General features: G+C 35.6%; 1 protein-coding gene across 4 annotated transcripts in view; it reads left to right on the top strand.

Annotated features, from left to right (window-relative positions):
* STXBP5 (syntaxin binding protein 5) overlaps positions 1-26,927 on the top strand; it is a 173,152-nt gene that overhangs the window by 77,339 nt on the left and 68,886 nt on the right. For all 4 annotated transcript variants that reach the window (XM_045499950.1, XM_045499948.1, XM_045499949.1 and 1 more), the window contains exons 10-16: positions 15,660-15,814; positions 16,984-17,056; positions 20,100-20,247; positions 20,452-20,519; positions 20,841-20,881; positions 22,001-22,221; positions 22,726-22,904. In XM_045499950.1, the coding sequence (XP_045355906.1) occupies positions 15,660-15,814; positions 16,984-17,056; positions 20,100-20,247; positions 20,452-20,519; positions 20,841-20,881; positions 22,001-22,221; positions 22,726-22,904 (885 nt within the window). The remainder of the gene's footprint in view (positions 1-15,659; positions 15,815-16,983; positions 17,057-20,099; positions 20,248-20,451; positions 20,520-20,840; positions 20,882-22,000; positions 22,222-22,725; positions 22,905-26,927) is intronic.

The following is a 26,927-nucleotide window of genomic DNA, read 5'->3' on the forward strand; positions in this document are numbered from 1 at the left end:
AGAATCATAAGGTTGCTGTTACTTGTCCTTGATACTCATCAGCCTTCCTGTGGGATTCGGAAGATATACTGGTTCCAACAAGAGGTTGAATGAACTCCAAAAGGAATGGCATCTGTTTAATTGACTGTGGCATCCCTCACTGTGTGACCTTTGGCATAGAGTTTTTTGACTTCTTGGAACTTCAGTTTTCTCATTTATTACATGAATATGATAATAGGTCAAAAGGTGGTTGTGATGAATTAAGTGAGAGACAGTCATGTGTTGAAAGCATTTCACAGAGTGCCTGGTACATAATAAACTTCCTATGAATAGTTGCTCTTATTGTTACTAGAAAACTTCCTACTACCAACTGTCCTACTGCCTACTACCTACTTCCTACTACCAAATTGTTTGCATAATTTGTCCTATGGCAAAGGAATGTAAGGAAAGGCAATGACAGCAAAAACAAAAACAAAGTGTGTGGGGTGAACCAGAAAAAAACCTGTGTTTATAGTTTACAATACAACATCAAATGAATTGTCTACACATTTAAATTAACCATGCCTGTTGTCTACTGATTGGAAACAAAGGCGAATGTCCAGGGAGGATTTTTTTTTTTTTTTTCTATTTGTGCTTTACTGTTTTCAATTTCTTTTAAGCTTATCTATTTTGAGAGAGAGAAGAGGGAGGGAGGGAGGGAGGGAGGGAGGGAGAGAGAGAGAGAGAGAGAGAGAGAGAGAGAGAGAGAGAGAGAACACAAACAGGGGAAGGGCAGAGAGAGTGGTAGGGAGAGAATCCCAAGCAGGTTTCACATGGTCAGCAAGGAGCCCGATGCGGGGCTCGAACTCACAAACTGTGAGATCATTACCTGAGCCAAAATCAAGAGTCAGACGTTTAACCAATTGAGCCACCCAGGTGCCCCACCTGTTTTCAATTCTTTTATAATGATAATGACAATGTTTATGTTTCCAGTTTCTTCAGGATGGCAGCCATACTTTTTCTTAAGATCAGAAATGAAAAAAAAAAAAAAAAAGTCTCATTCCTTTGTATGCATTTGTAGATACCTGTAAATTGATCAATAGGATCACCCTCTGATAATGATCTTCACTAGCTTTACAATTTCTTTTTTCACCTGGCATAGGACATTGGGTAAATTAAACAGGTTCTTTTTTTCACAGTGCATGGCCTCTTTGGAAACTTGAGATAGTTCCTTAGAATTCCAGTGTGCAACCAGCATTGAGAACTGCACCCCTATTCCACCTACACCAGAATCATCCTCCTTTAAGTAAGCCAGTCAGCTCTCCCCTTTTCCTGTTCCTAGCAAGTGTCTTGAGCAGGTACTACCTGAAGTTGTTTGTCAGGTTGGCAACAAGTAATATTGGCAAATTACCAGATTTTATTAGAAGAGTCATCCTTCCCTCCTCAAGATCTGCATTTTCTTCTTTTTGCCTAGAGATCATTTGAGGAGAAAGATTCTCTTTCATCCGTTATAACTCAACAATAATATCACTGCTTTGTGGATGTCTTGGCCATGTTGCCTAGATTAGGACCGTAGTAATATATTCTCAAAGCATGCTATATTTTTCCCTTCTAGAATTTTTACTTGTCATTAATGATGAAATTATTAGTTTAATGCATGTGTTCACTCTTAAATATTCAGCTCAGTGAAAGCATGGGACATACCTGTCTCAGTTCTAATTGCCCTAGCATAGTGTTACTGAATATGAGGAAGAAGAACATAGGCCGGTGTTTCGAAAAGTGTATCCGTGAAGAATTAACTGTTATAGATCAATAATAACATATAATTTGTTTCTGAAGCAAAGGTACACTCTGACAAAAAATGGAATCACGATGTTGTATCTGACTTTTGTTTCCTAGTAAAATAAAAGCATATGTTGCACCAGGAGAGAGCAGATTTTTCCCCTAACATAGTGAATTGGTGACAGTATAATTAATAGAACATTTTAATAGCACTTCTGTTAAAAATATGGAACTATTCTTTACATGGCCCGTTCTTAATCCAAAGTTAAATGTGAAGTCAATTCTGTTGAAGTTGGTTTTTTGAAACACTGGCGTGACCCAGGTGTGGAGTGCTACAGCAGATGGTGCTCGAGCAAAGCGATTAAGGGTGTGAGCTCTGGAGCCGGCCCGCCTGGGTCCACTGCTTCCTCAGAGCCCTGCCATCTTGGGCACATCAGCTAAGCTTCCTGTGCTTGTATCTTCATCTGTAAGGCAGGAACAATAATAGTATCTGCCTTATAGAGTTGTTACGAAGATTAAATATATGAAGCACTTGGAACATACCCTTTCAACCGGTTGTCTCGCATACCTCTTGTCTCAGAACAGCATTCGATAAGCCCTGACAGGCATCTCTGATTTTGCTTTCTCAGAGCAGACGTACAAGTTGTAAGGTTGGCAAAACTATAATAAGAAAGGAGCCTCACTGATATTCTTCCCTGGATTGAGAATTCCACTCTGAGAAACATTATGACGTTACATTATTTGTTTGTTTGAGACACAATATTACATTAGTTTTGGTTGTACAGTGTAGTGATTCAACAACTCTGTGCATTATGCTGTGCTGGCCACAAGGGCAGCTACCGTCTGTCACCGTACAACACTATCACAGTACCATTGACTGTTCCATATGCAGTAACTTGCATCCCTGCAGCCTCTTCATTCTGTAACTGGAAACCTGTATCTCCCATTCCCCTTCACCCATTTTGCCCATCCCTCCTCACCCCTGATTTTTTTTTGTTTTTAAATATTAGATAAGGGTGATCTACTAGTGGGTTACGACAATACTTTTGTTGGTTGTGACATCAATTTTTAACTTATGGACTAGAATAAGATATAGAGTGCACTGCAGGTTTCAGGTTAAGTATTGGTTCACATGAAACTTGTTCAACTGTATGTACTTAGGTATCTGTATACTGTATCGTGAAGTAAAATGCACTTCGTACTATGACTCAAGATCATCATGTTTGAGAGCCCCTGATTTAGGGGAAATAACTGAGGCTTCGGATTTTTAGACTTAGGTTCCAAGCCCAATTCTGCCACTCAAGTGACGGTATAATCTTTGGCAAGTTGCTTAACATCACTCAACCTCTGTCCTTACCTTGGTAAAGTAGGGACAGTAATTCCCACTTAATAAAAGTTCTGTAGAGACCTGAAAGAAATAATATGTGTTTGGCCCATGGTACATGTTTGGTAAATTGTAGTTCCTTTTCTCCTTTACTTCTGCATTTTTTGTTTTGCTAATAGACTGCATAACAAGTTACAGGCAGGGCCAAATTTTCAACAACAATGAACTCTGGATAGGTTCAAGTTTTCAAACAGGTTTATTTATTTTTGAGAGACAGAGTGCAAGCTGTGGAGGGACAGAGAAAGAGGGAGACACAGAATCTGAAGCAGGCTCTAGGCTCCAAGCTGTCAGCACAGAGCCCGATTCGGGGCTTGAACTCACAAACCGTGAGACCATGACCTGAGCCAAAGTCAGACGTTTAACCGGCTGAGCCACCCAGGCACCGCAGGAGTTAGTGTCTTTTAAGGAATATGCTACCACTCAAAGAATCACCAGTTTGGGGGAGAAGCATCTCTGTTCAGTATCCTAGAAGTGAATGTTATCATAGTTAAAAATGGCAGTTTAGTCACATTTGGAGAACCACATCTAAGAGATTAATTTACTCCCTTTCCTCTAACACGTACTATGGCAAACCCTTTGTGTATAGGGCCAGAGAGAATATTTTAGGCTTTGCAAGCTGGATAGGTCTCAACTGGCAGCTATCCAACTCTGCTGTTGTAGCCCAAAAGCAGCCATAGACAACTCATAAATGAATGAATGCAGCTGTGTTCCATAAAACTTTATGTACAGACACTGAAATTTACATTTCCTTTAATTTTCATGTGTCGTGATATATTCTTTTGTGTATTTGTTTCCAACTATTTAAGAATGTAAAAATCATTTTTGGTTTGTAGGCCATACAAAAACAGACAAGAGGTTATAGTTTGCTGACTCCCTTGATATGCACACATGTACATACATATAACGTATTTAAGTTTGTCTATAAGCAAACGTTGCCCCCCACCCAGTGGTGCCTGAATTCATTTTCAAGTAGCTTAGTAGATGATTTCTTTAATTTATTTTTATTTTGGGGGGCACCTGGGTGGGTCAGTCAGTTAAGCATCTGACTTCAGCTCAGGTCATGGTCTCGTGGTTTGTTAGTTGGAGCCCCCATGGGGCTCTCTGCTCTCAGCGCAGAGCCCACTTCAGATCCTCTGTCTCCCTTGCTCTCTACACCGCCTTCCCTCCCTCACGCTCTCTGTCAAAAATAAACATTTTTAATTTTTTTTATTTTTTTTTTTTATTTTTTTTTTCCACGTTTTTATTTATTTTTGGGACAGAGAGAGACAGAGCATGAATGGGGGAGGGGCAGAGAGAGAGGGAGACACAGAATCGGAAACAGGCTCCAGGCTCTGAGCCATCAGCCCAGAGCCCGACGCGGGGCTCGAACTCACGGACCGCGAGATCGTGACCTGGCTGAAGTCGGAGGCTTAACCGACTGCGCCACCCAGGCGCCCCGATTTTTTTTTATTTTTTTAATTTATTTATTTTGAAAGAGAAAGAGAGCGCTATTGGGGAAGGGGCAGAGAGAGAGGGAGAGAGAGAGAATCCTAAGCAGGTTCCACACTGTCTGGCTATCAGCACAGAGCCTGACCCAAGGCTTGATCTCAGGAACCATTAGCTCATGACCTGAGCCTAGATCAAGAGCCGGGTGTTTAACCAATTGAGCTACCCAGTAGCCCTGATGATTTCTGTAATTTAAAAAAAAAAAAAAAAAAAAGTGGTGGGGGGCACCTGGGTGGCCCAGTCAGTTGAGCATTTGACTCTCGCTTTTGGCTTAGGTCATGATCAGAGGGTTGTGAGATCCCCCATGTCCAACTCCATGCTGAGCGTGGAGCCTGCTTGGAATCGTCTCTCTCTCCCTCTCCCCACTTGTGCTTGTGTGCTTTCTCTCTCTTAAAAAAGAATTTTTTTTTATATGTGCACTAAAAGTTGTAGGATGATTGCCTGTGTGGGAATATGAAAAAAACACAGATTGTAATAAAAACTCAGGGTACATTTGTGATATTCTGGTCCTGAAAATATCTAAAAGTCTATTTCAGTAACACCCTCAACTTGCTACCACTGAGTTTCCCCCACAGCTGCTAGAACTGTATCCAATGAGAGAATCCCAGCTCTCTGAAGCCCCAAAACAAACTCCCTCGTGCAAAAAGATTGTTATCCCCAGAACACAGGCTCACTCTGGTATGTTTTTTCCTTCTCAACTGTAGATTGTTTTTAAATAACTATATATAAATTATCCATAATCACATGCTGTGCTTACTGTGGCCAGACATTGTTCTAAGTGTTACACATATTTTCTTTAATTTTAGCAACCACTTTATGAGGCAGGTATGACAGATGAGGAGACTGTTACAGAGAGGTTGAGTAACTTGCCCAAAGTCATACAAATCATAAGCAGAAGACCCCAGATTTAATGAAGTCTGTACTCTTAACCACACTGCATTTCCTTTTTAATTAAACCTACTCTCTGTTCACATTAACCACAGTCCCCAAGATTATAACTATACCTGCAGATCTGCCAGCAACAATTGCTTGGCTAAACTACCTTGAAAAAACTGAGATGAAAAAAATTTTTGGCCACAGAGCCAAAAGTCTTAGGATTAAAATAAGTTTGGAGTCCTGAAATAGACCACTGAAATCGGCAAAGTAGAAAGCCAGGATCAAAAGCAAAGTAGTAGAGAAGGGTATGCCGGGCAAAGACGAGTGAGGCTGGAAGGATCAAATGATGGGAGGCTCTTCGGCCCCTCCTGCAGGGAGCAGCGCGGTTAAGCACTTGGTAAATGCTTGCTGAGTGGATGAATCATAATAATATTCTAACTTAATTTGTGTAGTTACTCTTGAGTGGCCTATGAGCAGAAAATTCTTCAGCATAAGCTACGTTTTATAGTACTTTAATACAAAGTGTAGTGACAGATAACAGAAATGACATGAAAAATCAATAAAATATTTTTATGGTATTTCATAGGAAAAGTGCAGTTTTTTTAAAAAAGTATAATTGGTCACAATTGTTATATTAATTTCATTTTTTTTAAGATTTTATTTTTAAGTAATCTCTACACCCAACATGGCGCTCAAACTCACAACCCCGAGATCAAGAGTCAACATGCATTTCCTACTGAGCCATCCAGGCACCTGTATTAGTTTCATTTTTAACCACTATTACTATCTTCTTCTCTGAAGTGTTTTTGGAAGTACCTATTTTAATTATAACATTAAATAAAATCTTCACAAAAGAAGCATATTAACCTATAATTCCACTATTCTAAAACAATTTTTTTCTTTTCATTTTCCTTCAATCTTTTTTCAGATACATTCCTTAATTGTATTCTTAGAGCATATTCAGTCTGATATTTTTTTTTTTTCTACTTAACATGTCTAAAGTCTTACTGGTTTTTATCAGCTTTTTTTAATAATTCATTGTAAAGGCTATGCACTTCACTCAGACTATTGTCCCTTTTGCTCAACATTTAGTTTTTGATATTATAATCAGGTTCTTCATATTAGAAGTAAGAATATAGTAGTGAACAGATTCTCTTTTTTGATGTTGTAGATAACTCAACAGAGTTTTTACTGTTGTACTATTTCTTTACAACAAATTTCCAGTGGTGAAATTTTGAAGATAAAAGATTTTTATGAATCTTGATAAATTCCCACATGGCTTCTTGGAAGTATCTGTATCCTTTTAAAGAACTGAGTATAAAATACAGCAGTGTCACCGGTCTCATTAATGTGAGATGTTTTTCTGTTATTAGTTTCCTACCTTAAAAGTAAGCATTTATGCTTTTGAATCATCTTAAATACTATAACCACGAATGTGAACTCCTAAATGAGTGCTGTTATGACAGAAAAGGCAACCTGCTGTGATAATAGGGACCTGAAGTTAAATTTGTTTTCATCTGCATACAAAGTGATGTTTCATAAAAACTTTATAACTTAATTTTTTGCAAGCAGTCATCCAGCTGAGCTTTTATGTTTTGGCAGGGACCAAAATTATTTATATGCTTATCCATGCCCCTTTATCTAGAAACTATCTGATAAATTTAACAAAAGTTAGTATATTAGTGGTTGATAATCATTTGGTAACAGTTCTTCCATTTCTGAAATCCTACAGTAGAATTTAAAATCTTGTACTTTTTTTTTTTTAAACCTTGTAGTTTGTGATGTGTTTATTTGTAAAAAAAAAAAAAAAAAAAAAAAAAAAAAGGGCACAGTTTCATTTCACACCTAATTGTTTTCAAAGTTGTTACTTGTTGAGGCTATTCAGATATTTCTTTCTTATACTGCCTCTAGTTTATTGATCCTACTTTTTTTTACTGCTGAAGTTCATTCTGAGCTTTCTAGAGTTTTTTTCTTTTAGAGCTGTCCCTTCTTCATCATCTAAATTGATTCTCTGTTAATCCTTAAAGCTTTATGGCTTATTCGAATTAATCTAAGGATATATTTTCCATTGTTATTCATCCTAATGTATGTTGTTGTTTTTTTTTCCATCTCTAAAATGTTTCCATTTCTGATGTGTACATAGATTAAATGTCTTATCTTAGTGATGGTTCACTGATTGTTCTGGTACTTTTACTTGACTGCTTATACACCGATGACAGCTTGTATGCTTTGATTATGTTTTTCTAGAGGACAGAGATCAAATCCGTTTAAGACCTTGTCTGCAGTAAATGATTTTAAAAACTTTGCAGTTTTCTTTCATAGATAAGCTTAGAAATCATACTTGTAACACTATGAACTTCATATATAGTTTATTTAATCACAAAAATCACATGACAAAGATTGCATTGAAGGTTTTAGATTTCTTGTTTGAAAATAATGCCTAACTGTTACATAAATTCTTTCATTTGTATTGGTACTAGGAAAAAAAAAAAGTAAGGGGCTAGTATGAGTTGCTGTGGGACCTTATAGTTAATCCTCTGTATCCTAACTAGCTTGCATTATGAAACTATAATACGCTGAAATCCCAAAGCATAATTTTTCTGAAATTTGTATGGCTAGGATAGGTCTTAAATAACTTTCTTTCTAAAAATATATCCTAGCGGAATTGTTTATTTTGGAAATTTCTTTCAAGTTGAGTATAAAAGACTACAGCTGGAGTCTCATATCTGCTTCTACAGTCTTTCGTGATATGTTCTTTTAATGAGGCATATGAAGAAAATTCAGTTTTGCACAAATATGTAGTTTGACTTTTTTAAAATAGATTTTTAAAAAATGCTTATAATTTATTTTGAGAGAGAGAATATGCAGGCAGGGGAGAGAGGTAGAGAAAGAAGGAAACCAGGAATCCAAGCAGGCTCTGTGCTGTTAGCATGGAGCCCGATGCGTGGGGCTCAAACTCGTGAACCGTGAGATCATGACCTGAGCCAGAAGCAAGAGTCTGACTGAGACTTAACTGACTGAGCCACCCAGGCACCCTTGTAGTTTGACCTTTAAAATAATGATAAATATTCCTTGATACTATACCAAAACTTACCAAGTGGTAGATTCAGCAGTGTGAGAGCTGAATCCCTTTTCAGAAAAGCGTTCCTATTCTGTTTTCTTGAAAATCCTTTGGTGTGTCAGCACTTTCAGTGTCTCTTTTCCTCTTGCGTGCTTTTACAACATCATGACACTGGTAAATTGGAAGACATTGATTGAGTGAGTCATTTGTATCTTGTAATGCTGACACATTTCATTATATATTTTCAAATTACTGATACCACCACTGATGTCATCAGGAAAGTTTTCAAGTATTGGGAAACTGTGAAATCCAGCATGGCAGATAGAAGTTCCCAAACTCTTGATTTTCACTTGAAAGGTCAGATTTTATCATTGTAAACAAATATTGTCAGTTGTTTTTCTTAAAGTAACAGATTCATTCATTTTTGAGAAAATGACTCAGTTACCTCAGCCTAAATTATAACTTGTTAGTCATCCTTTCAGCAAAAGTAATAGCAAATAGTTTAGCTCACAATTCAAACAATTGTACAAGTGGTTTTCTGGAAATGTCCATTTCAGTATACAGAAGTGCTTTGTGTATGCTTTTTATTTTCTTAACATTAAAAAGACATATTGGGGCACCTGCGTGACTCAGTTGGTTGAGTGTCTGACTTCGACTCAGGTCACGCTCTCACAGTTTGTGGCTCTGAGCCCTGCATCAGGCTCTGTGCTGACAGCTCGGAGTCTGGAGCCTGCTTCGGATTCTGTGTCTCCCGGTCTTTCTGCCCCTCCCCCACTTGTGCTCGCTCTCTCTCTCTCTCTCTCAAAAATAAATACATTTTAAAAATTTTTTAAAAAAAGACATATTAAGGGTCAAGATTTAAAATTAGTCATTTTATTGCTTCAACAAAGACATGAAGTGGCAGGAGAAAAATTCTTTTCATGTATGGAAATGAGGACTAAAATGAATAGGTCCAGTTTGGTGTCACTGCTTCGATTCATGCTGAGATGCCAGGAGTTTAATCCACCTACTATTACTTGTGCCATCGGTGCAAATATCAGCACAGTGTAAGGCAAATAATGTCTTAATATCATGATGAAAATGGCTGTATCTTCACAGTAAAGGATCCTGAAAACCCCTAGGGGTTCACAGACCACCCTCTGAGTATCACTGTTGTATACTGTAAGGCAATTTATGGAAATGTTTTGAGATTCCACATTTTTGATAACTAAAAGGATATGTATTAAGTCTGATTACTATAACAACTTTACATAAAAATTATATTAATAAAAATAACCAAATTATATTAAAATCTTAACACTTTACTCAAATACTGTGATATGCAAACCTACTCTACTAAAGCTGTATCATTGTTACCTTGATCATTAAGTGAACAGGAACTTGTCTAAATATATTATGCTCCTTTATTTTTCCCCAAACTTCTATCTCTCCGTGTTAGCAAAAGAGAGTATTAGGGTTAGTCACTAGTGAAATATGGTCTGGAGATGTCTACTCTGATTCTCAGAGAATCGTCTTAAAATTGGCAAAGGTAATATCTGAACTAGAAAGGCACTGGAATATCACCATCATGATGCTAAAGTAATAGTCACTTTCTGAGAATGTATTTTGTACCAGGCACTGTAATAAACAACGTGTATATTGTGTTACTTAATCTTTACGATAACTCTGTGAGGTGTCTATTACAGAAGACAAAACTGAGGCTCAGATAATCAAAATTGAAGTAAGTTGTTCAGGCCTTATAGATACAAAGTAATAGAGTTAGGATTTGAACATAGATGTCTTCTTCCAAAACCTGGGTTATGACCCATTATGCATCTCTGTATACCCTTCAGTATCATAATGAGTTATTGTTAGGCTACCATATTATCTTCCTGTTTACTCTAAAAGGTCCCTGGTGAAAACTTGTTATAACTAAGCAGTAGTTCTCTTATTAAAGAGTTGTTTTGGAGATCTGCCTCTCTACTCAGACATGTCCCACTAAAGAGTTCTGTGGTTTCTGATTTAACTTTAGAGTGTCAGGGGGTATGAATGGGGCCTTGAAGTGAGATCTTCAATGACATCTTCACATTTCCCCCTGATGATGATAGGGTAGGTTAAATGGTATCCTTAGATGGCTCAACTTTTTGTCTTCTAGACTAGTGCTACTCAGAGTATGATGCATGAATGGTTCCAGTGTGCTAACTCTCTGAGACAAAATACGTATAGAAATCAAAAGTAAGAGTATGGAAATTTGAATATCATTTGACATTACCACAACATCTGTGCACACATTTAATTGTTTTTCTTACAAAAGCACAGATTTTCAATGACTCGAAAACTTTTTTAATTCTTGACCATAGATAGTTCAAGAAGCGTTGTTTGAAACTAACATTAAATGATTAGAAGGGTACTTTTAATTCAACTCCCTGTGTTTTAAATTTTATATTCTTTTTATTTCCAGCCCTTCAACATTTAAGTTTTTCAAACCCTTGTTCTTGATCATTTCATTTTGATTTGATAGCTCAAAAAACTTAGTAGAACTAAGAACTCATTATTACTTTTTGTGCTTCACAGTTTGTTTTCCACTCTAACCATGTATGCAGATGAACCTATTATAATAATTAGCACATAATCAGCAAAATCTAAACTTTAAGCTTTTATGTGAAAAGTCAACAATTTGACACCAAATATGAGATCCAAGTTATATAGGTTGCTATTAAACTATTCAAATTAGATAACTAGAATTTACATTTGAAATTTGAACTGAGAATCTTAGAAATTTGATGTAGGGGTCTCATGAAAATCATATGTTCATGGGGCACTTGGGTAGCTCAGTCAGTTGAGCATCCAACTTCGGTTCAGGTCACGATCTCACGGCTTGTGGGTTCAGGCCCCTCATTGAGCTCTGTGCTGACAGCTCGGAGCCTGGAGCCTGCTTTGGATTCTGTATCTCCCTCTCTCTCTGCCCCTCCCCTGCCCACACTCTGTCTCTTTCTCTCCCTCTCTCTCTCTCAAATAAGTAAACATAATTTTTTTTTTTTTTAAATCGTGTTCATTCAACAGAAAGTTAAGCACTGGGGTTAGAGTGGTAAAGATAAGGTATTAGTTAGCTTTCAAGAGCTAAGGTATAATTCTGCTTACCAAATATATAGTTAATTGTTTTCTCTGAAATAGAATGGCATATCTCCATTTGAAAAAAGTTGGAGAAATCGATAAGGTTAGTAATGTACAATTACATATGGGATAAGTTAGAGCTTAAATTTCAATTGTAAAAATATATTTAGTAGTGAATAATACAATTGGTAGTACTAATTATATAGAAAGATTATCAGAATAGCATAACAGTTAAATTTCAAACTTCTTTAGACAGCGTTTATTACCGTATCTGGCCATGGGCTCCTCCTATAGCATTTCTCGTTGTTAAGTCCTAGGACTGGTGATCAACTGAGCAATAGATTTCGTGGTATTTAAATATGTATTTGGCAGTCACTTTTTGGTCTAGATAGGGCCTGGGAATGCAGAGGTAAATTATACACTATGTGTCCTGAAGGAGCTTAGATAAATAAACATAATGACAATTCTGTGTGGTAAGTGCTGAAGGGAAGTAGGCGCAGGATGCTTAGGAACACAGGAAAGGCACCCAGCTCAATCAGGGTGAGTGGGTCAGGGAAGGTTTTTCTGAGGAGATAATGATGCAAAATTATAAAATGTCCAGACACCTTTCTCTTGTGGAGGTCTTCAAAAATGATGGTCTTGAAGAGCACCCAACATCATTGAAAGAAACTCTACTCAAATTTAAAAATTTTTAGAGTCAACAGAAAGTTAGGGGAAGTATATCTCAGGCAATAAACAAGTGCAAATGCTATTGTAATAATTTCAGCTATAGGTTATTAGGGTCAGAACAAAAGTAATTACGGGGATGAAATGGAGGAGACAAGTTCTTGAGATCCTAATAGAGAAAACAGGATGTGTTGTACAAGATTTGGAGTCATGTCCTCTATTACCATGGATTGCTTTACTCTGCTGTGGCCCCACTGGCCATTTGGTTCCTCAGGTATACCAACCTCATTCCTGACCCGGGGTCTTTGCAATGGTCATTCCTACTGCCTGGAATGTACATCCTTTCCCCCAACCCCAGGCTGTTTGAGTGGCTGGCTCTTCACTGTTCTGGCCCCGCTCATCTGTCATTACTTAGGGATCTTTTCTGACCACTCTTACAGTAACTGTCCTATCCCCTTCCTCACAGCCAGCCCACCATTTCACTTTGTTTTCTTTTCTTTGGAACATTGTTGCAGTGTGCTTGCTCATGTAGACTGGATGTGAGAGCACAGGAATACAAGTGCTCAAAGAAAATGGGGAATGTTATAGAACTGAGATGAGCAAACTAGTTATACAAATGGAGTTTTAGATAGAAATACCTCCTTAAATAAAGCATGGTTCATATGGAAACCAACTTGAGCCAAACCCTTTGTCAAGGCCAGCCTGAGGGAGGTTAATCAGAAGGATAAAGGAGTTAGAAGTGTCTAGGCTCTTAAAATTTTCAGTCAAAATTATAAAATGTCCAGACACCTTTCAAATGTGCATGTCTTCAAAAATGGTCTTGAAGAGAACCCAACATCATTGAAAGAAATTCTACTCAAATTCAAATCTTAAAGTTATGAGACAAAAATTATATTATCTCCAAGCCTTATTATAACATCAAAAAAGCTAACCTTTTGTTTAAAAACAACAGTATTCTCCACCTCCATAATTCTTACTTTACCTAGAAATAATATAGATTTGTAGAAGTTTTTATGTAATTCCAAATGCCAACAAGACTCTGTATTTATATAATTTTCACTCTCTGGTGTTAAAATATTTAACCTTGTTTTATCATTGTATTTATGACTACTTTCTTATAAAACATTCATCTCATTAATATTTATTCTTCAAAGTTTGGTTCATTATAATGGAAAAAAATATAACCTGCAAACTTAGATGATTTTTTTAAACAGCACATAAAATAAAAAAGGAAAAATACATCTTTAAATATATATATATATATATATATATGTGTGTGTGCATTTATTGTTAGACTTGGGAAACTTTTATTATTATGAAAAAGAATATTACCTTGGTATGTCTTTGAAACTATTTCTTACTCATATTTTTTTGTTCATATGTTTTTATTCTTATTTTTTTCATTGTATATTTTTTCTCCTAAGTTTAGAAAAGAAGTACAGACAACTGACAAGGCCATTGAATACACACTTAGTTGTCTTTGAGGATAAACCTGCCTAGTTGCCATGGTGTTATTTAATGCCATATTAACAGTTTATCTAATAAACTGGTGATTTACCTGGTCATTAATGGAAACCTAGCCAGGTTTCCATGGAAATTTTATTCTGTAATGTAGCAGAGCATCTCCCTTTTTCCTGGTTCTTATGTTATTAATACTGTTTTTTTTTTTAATATTTTTATATTTAGTTATATTTAGTATATTTACTAAATTACTATATTACTATATACTATATTACTATATATTAGTATATTTAGTATATATTTAATATATATATTTAACTATATATATTTAGTTATATTTTATATTTTTTATATTTAGTTATAGATTACACACTTGTGCTACTACTCTATTAGTGGAGTTTATTCTTGTTTTGATAAAAATAAATATAATTTAGAAATTTTACTGTTTCTTTGCACATATCAAAAGAAGGAAAACTTTCACAATGGATGATAATGGTAATTTGATGATAATAGTAATAATAATAGATAACTGTTACTAGTAATAATAATACATAACTGTTACCAAAGGTGTACTGTGTTACAGACATTGACCCCAGTGCTTTGTGTATATTCAGTAATTGAGGGTAGATACTTACCACTCAGACTCCATCTTATAGATGCAAAAGCTAGGCACAAAGAGGTTAAGCAGCTTGTCCAACATCACACAGAAAGTAAAGCCAGAGCTGAGATTTAATTTAAACTCAGGTAGTTTAGTTCCAGAACTAGCACTTTTTTGTTTTAAGTAATAAAATATTGCTTAATCTTATTGTCTCATTATTCACAGCCATGTAACAACAAACCAGCTTCAAGTTGAATACAAGAACTAGCACTTTTAACCACTACATGTTATTATATACTGTTTATACCAAATGTAAAGAGGAGGAAGATAGATCTACTGACCTAGAGGAAACATTCAGAAACTACCTAAAAATCATACATGAAAAGATTCAAGAAAATCTTGTATCAAATTTTTGAAATCATCTGTTAATGTAAATAACTTCCCCACCTATAAATGGTGAGACATGTGGCAGATCAAGAGCTAATCCCTTAGAATGCAAGGAACTCTTAGTAAACCATTAGAAGAGGATTACTAATCCAATGAAAACATGGACAAAAAACATGAATAAGCAAGACAAAGATAAATACACACAGGTCAGAACATACAAAAAGATGTTTTGTGTTTTGCGTATTTAGGAGTTTAAAAAGTGGGTCTAGATAAATCATGACGTAATGACTGATAGGGAGACAGAGTTGTAGAGCTGATTAGAAGTGGCAGGCTGACAGCTGGTGATGTACACGGGCACTGTGGTTTGAGAGCATACCAGCCAAAATTCCAGAAGTGAGCCCTACAGAAAATGATTTTGAGTGACTGTTTTCTCAAGGGTGACTTATAGCTAGTATATTCCTGATACATCAATGAGAAGTTAATTCATTACATACAGTGGATGCCATGGGTCATTAACATTCTCTTTTAGACCTTGTGTTGAGAAGGCCTGGTTATCAGGATTGAAAATAAAAGCAGTGCATTCAAGACACTTAACCAATAGAAACCCAGAGAGAATTTTTTGACAATTATATAAAGAAGGTAAAGGAAAAATTTTTAGGGATCAAGGGGAGGTATGAGAGCGTCATATATGGTCAATGTTCATTCTTACTGTAGGTTAATTTTCATGAATTCACCTGGGTCTTACCTAATGCAATTAAAAAACCCACCTGTGATTATTCAATTAAATCACACATAAAAATGTTAGAATTTAAGATTTCATTATGTCACTAAGTAAAAAATGTATAACACAGCAAGAAAGTAGTCTTCATTATGGTATTTATAATCCCACCTATGTATTTTACTTCCAGGGAACCTTTTATTATTTTATCAGGAGGTTTGTCCTATGATACTGTAGGAAGAAGACCCTGCTTAACAGTTATGCATGGGAAAAGTACTGCTGTGCTGGAAATGGACTATTCAATTGTGGATTTTCTAACGCTATGTGAAACACCATACCCAAATGGTAATAAGCTTTGCATCTTTAGAACATATTCTCTGTGGGTATCTGCTATTCAAAACAAAGACCTGTTTGTTTTCTAAATAGTTTCCTTATCCTAGTATGCTGTCACTCTTCTGGGGGAGAGATTCTGTCTTCATAACTTTGTAAGTTTTATTTCAGAAGTTAATTTTGTTTAATAAGCTTTATCTGTTTAATATGACGTAGTAGTTAGTGCTACTGAAGGATAAACAGAACTGCCCACATTAAGCAACATTTTAAAACTCTATAAAACACTAGTATATTAATTAATCAAGGTTCTCCAGAGAAACAGAACTGATAGCACATAAGGAGAGGAGAGAGAAATAAGGAATTTATTTTAAGAAATTGGTTCACACAATTGAGGGTGATGAATCAAATTGATCAAGCACCATGGCAGGCTGAAAATTTGGGAGTTGATGTTGCTGTCTTGAGGCAGAATTGCTTCCTTTTTAGAAAGCCTGTCTTCTCTCTTCAGCCTTCAACTGATTGGATGAATCCCACCCACATTATACCTGATAATCTCCTTTACTGGGAGTCTGCTGATTTAAACGTTTATCACATCTAAAAAATACCTTCCCAGCAACATCTAAATTGGTGTTTAACCAAACAAGTGGGCACCAAATCAGAGACTAGTGACACATAAAATTAACCATAACGGCTAGCGTGTATCCTTTCAAGAGGAATTTAAATCTGGATCTTTTTTGTTTCATTTGAAGCTAATTGAAATGTAAAGCTATAACACATTTTATAATTAACAAGTGCATGCAAAATATCTAAGAAAGAGATTATAATATTGTAGTGATACTCTACTGAGTTCCTATGAGAGACAAGAATAAGAATCGTTCTTATGGATATTCAGATTTAAATTTTGGGTTTGTTGCCCATGTCCTGCCTTGGATTTTGCAATACCATAGAAGTTACTGTGAACTTCTTGTTTTATTCGTCTTTACAAAATTGAAGTAATTTTGTATGAGTTATATAGATTTATCTCATTTAAAACCAAGTAGTCTTAAATTACATGAAGTGCAAGATCAGATTGTTACATACTTGAGAGAATGGAACAAAAATTTTTAAAAAAGCAAATGTGTATTATCTAATTTGCTGTCTTATTCCATATTTAAAACTGTTATTTATGCATTGTTTTCCTATTCCAGATTTTCAGGAACCATATGCTGTGGTGGTTCTTCTGGAAAAGGATTTAGTACTTATAGACCTTGCACAAAATGGGTAAGAATAAAATTTGGTGAGAGATTATTTTAGTATATGGTAGAAAAGACTCTTTTTAGCATAGGGTTGGCTATTTCTTTTCTTTTTTTTTTTGAAAACTCTATATTTATATCCATAATGTTGGCCTCTTTTAGAGTTTCAGACACACATTTCTAATTACCTGCCAGATTTCGCTAGTATGTTGCTCACACAGAATTTCTATTTTTTAAGTCAGAATTTCTTGAATTTCTGAAATTTCATATAATTCAACCTAATATTTGGACACTCTGGGGGCACACAAAATAAATAAGTGCAGAATTCATCCCATCACAGTTTACCTCCAGATAAGCTCTGTGGCCTCCCCACCCACATGCACTCTCTGTGGCACTGTCATGAATACCGTTGTCAGAGTAATTTTACATGCAGCACCCAGCTTGTCACTCTCCTCTTTTAAGGGTCCCATACTCTACTGACTGAGCCAACCGGTGCCCTGTTATTCTCCTCTTTAAACCACTATGATCTCTACTGTTTTATTATTTGAAAGCACCTTCTCAGCCTGCTTCTCCACACAGTAGGAATTTAGGATACCTTTCTGACTTGATTTCTCACTGTCTTCCTACAGGTGCCTTATTCCCTAGAAAAACTGAACTGTGTGTTAAACAAACATCATACTTCAGTGTCTTTTCTTATATAGTTCCCAATGGCTGCAAACTCCACTTGCTTCACTGCCATCAAAACTCCATATAACTTTCAAAGTCAGTCCTCTTTTCCTCATTCAACTTCCTCTTCTAGGGGCCCCTGGGTGGCTCAGTCGGTTGCGTGTCTGACTTCGGCTCAGGTCATGATCTCGTGGTTTGTGGGTTTGAGCCCATGTGGGCTCTGTGCTGACAGCTCAGAACCTGGAGCCTGCTTCGGATTCTGTGTCTCCCTCTTTCTCTGCCCCTCTCCTGCTTGTGCTCTTGCTCTCTCTCTCTCTCTCTCAAAATTAAATAAACACTTAAACTTTTTCTCCTCTCTCTTAACCAGATATATCATACCTGGTGTATAAATTGCCACCATAGCTCCTTTGCAACTTTTTGTGGTATTTGCCATATTCTCCTTTTTCCAACATAGATGATAAATTCTTTGAATGCAAGAATATTACATTATTTATTTGTATCTCTTGAAATAGTCATGAAAATTTAATTGTGTTTACCCATTTAGGATCTCAGTGTTTCTCAGTTATGGGCAATTTGCCCCTCCCCCCCCCCCAGAAGATACTTGATTGTATCTGTGTAAACATCTTTTCTAGATGATATTGGCATCTAGTGATGGACAGGGTTGCTGCTAAACATCCACAATGAACAGGACAGTCCCTTATAATAAAGAATTATCTGATCCAAAATGTGAATAGTGAATAGTACCTGGATTGGGAAACCCAGAAGTATAAGTCAACAGTATTATTTACCTTATTTTAAGGTACTACTAGATTCGTATCAACTTAATATGTACTACCTGTAATGATCTTTTTTTTTTCCTTTTTGAAAATTACAAGACTATAGTGGAAAGGAATTTGAAAACAGTATTTCTAAAGGGCAGTCTTGGAATAACTTATTCTTAATATGATTTTATTTTTGGGGGCGCCTGGGGTGGCTCAGTCCATTAGGCTCCCAACTTTGGCTTAGGTCATAATATCATGGTCTGTGGGCTTGAGCTGTCAGCACAAAGCCTGGAGCCTGCTTACGATTCTGTGTCTCCCTCTTTCTCTCTGCCCCTCCCTCGCTTATGCTCTGTCTCTGTCTCTCTCTCTCTCTCAAAAATAAATAACATTAAAAAAATTTGTTTTAAATATGACTTTTTTTCATTAGCTAAGTTTTCAAATAGTGGGACTTTTTGCCTGTGGTCTATACTGATATGTATTTAAGTTAAAGAAAATATTGTCCAAATAACCTGTGACTAGGCATTTTATTTAGCAAACGTATCAGTTAAATGTATGGTAATAGTAGAGTCATTGTGCCTAAGGATTATAAAGTATGTTTATAAAGAGAAAAAAGTTACCTGCCATTTTTTTTAATTCATGTTTTTGTTTAAATTTTTCTTCTGTGTTTTTATGTGTGTTCGAGGAAGGAGTGATGACAGTTCGCTTCATTTTGAAATCTAGAAAGGGCTTTTCTGAATTTATTCCTTTCTAATTTTTAAATTATTGTCAGTGGTAGACTGATGAATACATACAATTTTTGCAGATGAGCCACTCTAAACTTCTGAGACTTTTTAGGGCCAGTTGCTGGTTTTCTAGATATTTTTAAGTAACCATTCTCAAGGAATTCAAACCAGAAAAGAAATAACATTGTACATTTAGTTAGGATTTTACTTTAAGATTTTTGAAAGCATTCTTTGCTTTATTTAATGAAATAATTTCCTATCTAGGAAACCTTTAAGGTAGACTTTTATTTAGATTATCACTAAAACAAGAGAGCATCTCTAGATTAAATATTGCACTAGGCATTACATTGATGGAGAAGAGAACTGAAAATTTGTGTTATTTGACATAAAAATGAGGAATCTGTTGATTGAGAACTTTACACTTAAGAGCATAGTTTAAATTTGGCTTCTCCTTGCCGGCTGGCATGCCTTTGGCACATTACTCTAAGTTTTCGTTCCTCCATAAAATTTCTACATCGTAAGTGTGGTGTGAGAAGTAAAGAAGATAAATGTCTATATAAAGCACTTAGTCCAGTGTGCGCCACATGGTATGTATTTCCAGCTGCAGCTTTTCTCTTTACTAGTCTAACTGAGCAACTTGCATTATACAAGATGTCATTTTTTACATATTTGCATAAATTAAATCTATTAAATCTCTGTGACAGAATGTATGTAATTTCCAAAAATATGGAGAAGAGCACTGTATTCCAAAATTTAAAATATAAATTTAGATAATATGTTATATGGGCCTTCAGAGAATGTTATCTTTAATCAAATTTTAAATATTGTTTTTGTTCCAAAGATGTAAATAATTTTTAAAAGTTTTCATTGTCGTGTTAATTTTATTAAATACATAAATATTTTTCTTTTCCTATTGTTAAAGATATCCTATATTTGAAAATCCCTACCCTTTGAGTATACACGAATCCCCTGTCACATGTTGCGAATATTTTGCTGATTGTCCTGTGGACCTCATTCCTGCACTTTATTCTGTTGGAGCTAGACAGAAACGTCAAGGTTACAGCAAAAAGGTATTGAACATGAGTTTTAGTATTTAATGTTGCATTTCAGTATTTTATATTTATCACCTTGGAATATTTGATAACGTATACCTTTTCTAGAGAAAATATATAGAAAATCCTTTTTTGGAGCAAAATACGTTGTTTACTGTTATCATAGAAATATATATATGAAGATGCTTGAAAGTTGCTTTATACTATAATCTTTTCTTATAGGAATGGCCCATTAATGGAGGTAATTGGGGCTTAGGTGTTCAAAGTTACCCAGAAATAATTATTACAGGGTAAGTAAAAGCCTGTTTTCACCACTAAACCAATAATGGCTAAATACAAAGACTACACGGACGTTAATTAATTGGGCAGGTAGTGCTTTCCTTTATGCTGTAGCGTATTAAAAAATGTTATTGTCTGGAACCTGCCAACTTACCCTGAATTTTTTTACCTTTCCTCGTTTGGTGGCTAACTTTTCAAATAACAGTATACTTCATCGCTTCTCGGCCTTTTGGCTAAGATCATGTGCAAATAACAGTATACTTCAAAGAAAGAAAAAATGTAATATTTTTTCCTTTGTATCATCACAGTTTTAACTCATTTCCTTTTCATAGGCATGCTGATGGATCAGTTAAGTTCTGGGATGCTTCTGCAAGTAAGTATTTTGAGTATTATTTGTTATATGTTTGTTATATAATAATCATTGCCTGTTTTATAATAATTGCATAATCAACATTTAGTATAAAATTTGGAAGCTATCGATTTAATAACTGACTTATCAAGTATATGAGTTTAGAATTCTTGATAGACGTAAGATATTTTTAAGGATACTGTCTAGTCAGTCAAGAAAAATTCTCAGCAGAAGTAATCAGATCCTTTCTTCAAAATTTCTTCAAACCTCTTTTTAACTCAGAATTAGGAAAAGTGAGAATGTGTTTCAAATCAACAGAAATTTGTAGAATAATGCCTGGTGCTCGGCTAACAGTAATTTGTATTTTCTTTGTGGAATATACATGTTGGTTACACAATAGCAAAAAAGGAAAGAATGCTTTGAATCATCAATGTTTGCAAAATATACATAGCAAGCAGTGAGACTCCAGTTAACTCAGGATATTTTGTGTTTCATCATATAGAAATATGAGATGTACTAGCACCGTTTGTAGTGAAAGTAAGTAGAAAATGATTTTAGAAAGCAAAAATGTTCTTTATTTTCATTATATTTATACTTTTTTCTTTTCACAAAATATTTTTGTCATTGATTTTTTTTCAGGTTATCTAAATTCATCATCATGATGAGTTTTTTTGTTTTTGTTTTTAATGAATACAGGTACACCTTTCTTTTGGTCAATAGGTCCAATGAATGCATTATCTAAAAGAATAATAGAGAAATGTAGACCTGGGAATAAAAATATGGTTCGAATAAATATTGGCTATTTTCCTTAGATAATATGAGTGATTAAATATTACTTTAGATTTGTTCTTTTTTTTTTTTTTTTTTTTTTTTTTTAATTTTTTTTCAACGTTTATTTATTTTTGGGACAGAGAGAGACAGAGCATGAACGGGGGAGGGGCAGAGAGAGAGGGAGACACAGAATCGGAAACAGGCTCCAGGCTCTGAGCCATCAGCCCAGAGCCTGACGCGGGGCTCGAACTCACGGACCGCGAGATCGTGACCTGGCTGAAGTCGGACGCTTAACCGACTGCGCCACCCAGGCGCCCCTGATTTGTTCTTTTTATATTAAAATGTTTAACATATATTATCTTTTTTTTCTAGTAACTCTGCAAGTATTATATAAACTAAAGACATCTAAAGTATTTGAAAAGTCAAGAAATAAAGATGACAGGCCAAACACAGATATTGTAGATGAAGATCCATATGCCATTCAGATCATCTCCTGGTGTCCGGAAAGTAGAATGCTGTGCATAGCTGGAGTTTCAGCTCATGTCATTATTTATAGATTCAGCAAACAAGAAGTGATTACAGAAGTCATTCCGGTAATAGTCTCTTAATTATTTTCAGTGTCAGATGTCTAACATTTAATTTTTTTTTAATTATTTAGGAGATTATTTGCAGTCGTTTTTTTCTAGAATTTTTAAAAACACTTAAGTGTTTACATTGCCATCTGTCTTTTGTGGAAAATAGTGTATTTTAATCTATATCTTTTTAGTGAGCATTTAAATCCTTATGTATATTATGTGTTTCATTTAAGGAAAGTTAATATGAATATGAGCATACTCTAATTTGGTACTAACAGACATGCTGTGAATTCTAAAATCATCGTGTGTTCTTGCACACACACACACACACACACAATCATTTTTGAAACGCTGAGTCAGAAACATTTTTTTTTTTCTTTCCTAAATCTTTACCTTTAGAAATCATGGCTAAATTTTTACCCTTACAACATGTTTCCACTGAAGTGTATGTGTGTATGAGTGTGAATCGTAATAAAGTGAATAATTATTAGTAGTAGGTGAACTGTCTTTCTTTTATAACAGATGCTTGAAGTTCGATTGTTATATGAGATAAGTGATGTGGAATCCCCCGAGGGTGAACAGGCACCACCTTTGCCAACACCTGTGGGGGGCGCCACTCCTCAGCCCATTCCTCCTCAGTCTCATCCTTCTACCAGTAGCAGTTCATCTGACGGACTTCGTGATAATGTCCCTTGTTTAAAGTAAGTTATAAAAAAATGCAGATGTTTTGGAAACTATTTTTTTGTTTAAGTAAATTATAAACATTACTAGAATAATATTTTCCTGTGATAGAGAAAAATGACATAACATTTCTTTCTTTGTTTTGCTGTGGTTAATCCAATTTATTTTTCTGTGGCAACAAGAGGAATATGATTGAATTCTGTGATTTTGTCTTTGAAGTGCTAAGATTTGATCTGTAAACAATACTGGTAGGACAGCATGGATCTTTCCTGTGTATGCAGCTCAATCCTCCAAATCCTTGGATGTTTTCTAGTTTGGATTCATATGGATCAAATGTATATTTAAAAAAAATTTTTTTTAATGCTTATTTATTTTTGAGAGAGAGAGAGACAGTATGAGTGGGGGAGGGGCAGAAAGTGAGGGAGACACAGAATCTGCAGCAGGCTCCAGGCTCTGGGCTGTCAGCACAGAGCCTGATGTGGGGCTTGAACTCAAGAACCGCGAGATCATGACCTGAGCCGAAGTCGGACGCTTAACCAACTGAGCCACCCAGGCACCCCTCAAATGTGTATTTAGAGTGCTTTTCACCACTCTGAAAATTCTGTTTTTTTGATATTTAGAGATTCAGTTTTTTTTGTGATCATTTTCTTGTATTTCTGAATCTTGTCTAGCACAACAGTATCATTATTTAAATGCCTTTATTGTGGCATTCCAGATTTGAATACATTTTGCTTTTATATAGGAATAAATTAGATAAAACATTCTTTTCTTCTATCTAATTTATATTACTGAGTATTAACTTTTTCAAGGGTATGGGCCTTAAATATGGCAGAGAAATAAAAAAATGAGGAAAGAGTTAAGACCACTGAAAAATTTTATGAAGACTATGATTAATTACATTTACAGAGAAGTCAGTTAGGGTAATGACTGTCGTTGTGGAAAATGTAAACAAAAATTCAGTGTAAGAGTTGAGCAAAAGCCCAGATTAGTAGATTCAAGGTAGAGATGGCTGCTGAGAGATAATTTACGTCAGTTGAAAGAACCAGGTTTGTCCTGGTTTTGTTTTAGATCTGCCAGCGTCTCCTCGCTTCATGAAGGAATTACTATGGAAAAGGTCTTGGTACCCAAAAATGCGCTCACCCCAAACATAGGGCAGATTTTTTTTATATCATCATCATTTAAAATGTATAGACTTTTTAAAAATTATACCTTTATGTGTTTATATAAATTTTAGATTATGTGTTTTGTGTTAACAGTCCTCAAAAGGGATGATTTTGCTCCTCTGCACGCATTTGGCAATATCCAGAGCCGTTATTACTTGTCACAACAGTAGGAACAGGGTGCTGTTGCATCTAGTGCATGCAGGCCAGGGGTGATGCTCAAGTGTGCAGAACAGTGCTCCCAACAAAGAACTTTCCAGCTCAGAAGGCAGCTGATGCCAGCAATGAGAAATGCTGATCTGATCGAAAACATACAAGCATCGAGGTTAAGCAACTGCATTTCTTAGAAAGGCCTCACGTTTTTTCTCTTTCTCATGTACATACATGCACACAATTCCTTTTTGCTGTGGTTCTGGCACATGTTTAACTAGAATGAGACTTGGAAATACAGAATTCTACATTCTTCCCTTTTACTTTTTCAGTACTATTTTGCTTTAAACTTAAACTTGTAAAATTTCTATTAATGCTCTTCTGATTTTAATGTGTATTTCTCCAGCCTTTTATTAAATGTAAGTCTTACAAGCCTGTATAGTACAATTTGTCTTTGACGTTTATTTTGGTAACCTTTTTGGTGGCAGAGTTTTGAGATTTTTGTCTAAAATCAACATATTCACTAGTGCTTTTGGAGGCAATTTGAGTTATACCTCATTTTTTCTTTTTAATAGTTTTCTGGTAACTTCATGTTGTTTTAGTCCACAGTCCCAAAATTCGGTTTTTAAATGTCAGAGATCTAACTAAACTGATACTAAAATAACTAATACTGAGTTTCGTTTTGCTTTTTAAAGTTTATTTAAATAATTTTTGAGAAAGAGAGCATGAAAGAGAGAGAGAGAGAGGGAGAGAGAGAGAGAGAGAGAGAGAGAGAGAGTGAGTCCCAAGCAGGCTCCACACTGTCAGCACAGAGCCTCAGGCAGGACTTGAACTCACAACTGTGAGATCATGACCTAAGCTGAAACCAAGAGTTGGACACTTAACCCACTGAGCTATCCTGAGCCTACTCAGGTGCCCCGAGTTTTTTGTTTGTCTTTTATACAAAATGTTTTTGTATGTACTTGTTCCTTTGAAGAATCATTTTAAAAGCTATTTGATTTATTCCCTTTACCAATAAAATTTATGTTTTTAGTATTTTAATTGTGCTTTTGCGGTTTATTTGTCAAAGCAGATAAACAATTGAAACTGCAAAGCCTCCAAACATTATTTTGACATTTAAAATACATTTGTACAAATTATGGAGCTTTTCACAAAGGTTCAACCCCTTGTCTTTAAAAAGTAAACCTTAATTTACATATATTAAAATCATTAAAATAACTTGCATGTAATCATTATAGACATAAAATGTTACACCCACCCATCCCCATTTTGCATTTTTTTCCCTCATTTTGAATTTTTTTTTAATGTTTGTTTATTTTTGAGAGAGAGAGCGTGAGTGGGGGAGGAGCAGAGAGAGAGAGGGAGACACAGAATCTGAAGCAGGCTCCAGGCTCTGAGCTGTCAGCACAGAGCCCAAAGTGGGGCTCAAACCCACGAACCGTGAGATCATGACCCGAGCTGAAGTTGGACACTTAAACAACTGAGCCACCCAGGCACCCCTCATTTTGCATTTTTAAATCTAACCTATCCTGTCATTACTTGATCCAATTTCCAATTTTTTACCAATTAGGGATTTTGTAGCAGGCTTGCGTGGCTTATTTTTGCTTAATAACTTTTTTTTTTTTTTTTGGTCTCTTGTAAGTAGTTTAAGAATTCCATGAATTCTGTGTGTCTTTATCACTGAAGTTTTAAATGTGCCCATATACGCACTTGTAATATTATCCGTGAATGCTTGCTCTGCTCTTGAGGTTCTGATTTAATGTGCATATTAAATATGCCGGCATGAGGTAATTAGGTTCGACTTCTTTGAAGCTTACCTAATTCACATGAGAAAATAACACACTCAGAATCTTCTATTCAGAAAAATACTCTGTCTTCATTTCTATCTCGAGATGGACGGCTGCTACTGATTAGGGGGTACGTCCCTGAGAAAAGCCAGAACTTCTGCCTCGGCTAGCATACAGTTCCGAGTGTATTGCCTTACAGACTTTGCATAGGGAAAAGCAACTGTAACTTGGTTCATATTTGGAGGGCCCTCAGTGATTCATGTTTACCGTAAAATTTGGCTAACACACCCTAAAGACCAGGGGTGACAGTCTTCTTCACTACAAGTATCAACTAAATGACTCAAAGGCATCCTTACCTCTGAGATTGGTATTAGGAGATTTAACATTGCGTAGTTTTCTTTCTGCCCTTCCTTCTTTCATGAGACTGTCCCTCCAAGGCAGAAGCCTCAAAAATTGCTGAAGTAACCAGGCTTTGCTTAAGTTTCACAAGAGCAGTTATTGGAGGAGTCTTAGCAATCAAAAAATGTTCTCACCTTAAAGTCAAAGTAGTTTTTTTTTTAAATAGTAATCACCCACAAAAATAAATTACTTACATTAAAGAAAAAAAAAATGTTATCTTCCAAATCCACTTGAAGTTTCCTGGTACGTGTATTAAAGGTATGGTATTTAAGTAACTGTATGCCTTAGAAAGTCTCCGACTCAGAAACCACTCCCTCACTCCCCCTGACATGTGTGTAACAAGGTACTGTAAAAAATTTTGTATGAATTTACTCAATAAAGTGAGGCTTGGGAATACATTTGTTTTTTTTACTAGTAGTTCACTTGAAAATCCTACCATCACCTCAAACTTACCGCATATTCCTGTAAAACTAGCTCTTCATTCTGACATTTTATTTTCTTTCTCTTTCTTTTCTTTTTCTTTCCTTCTCTCCTCTTCTTTCCTTCC

This window comes from Leopardus geoffroyi, chromosome B2, assembly GCF_018350155.1.
Source record: "Leopardus geoffroyi isolate Oge1 chromosome B2, O.geoffroyi_Oge1_pat1.0, whole genome shotgun sequence".
NCBI classification, from domain to species: Eukaryota; Metazoa; Chordata; class Mammalia; order Carnivora; family Felidae; genus Leopardus; species Leopardus geoffroyi.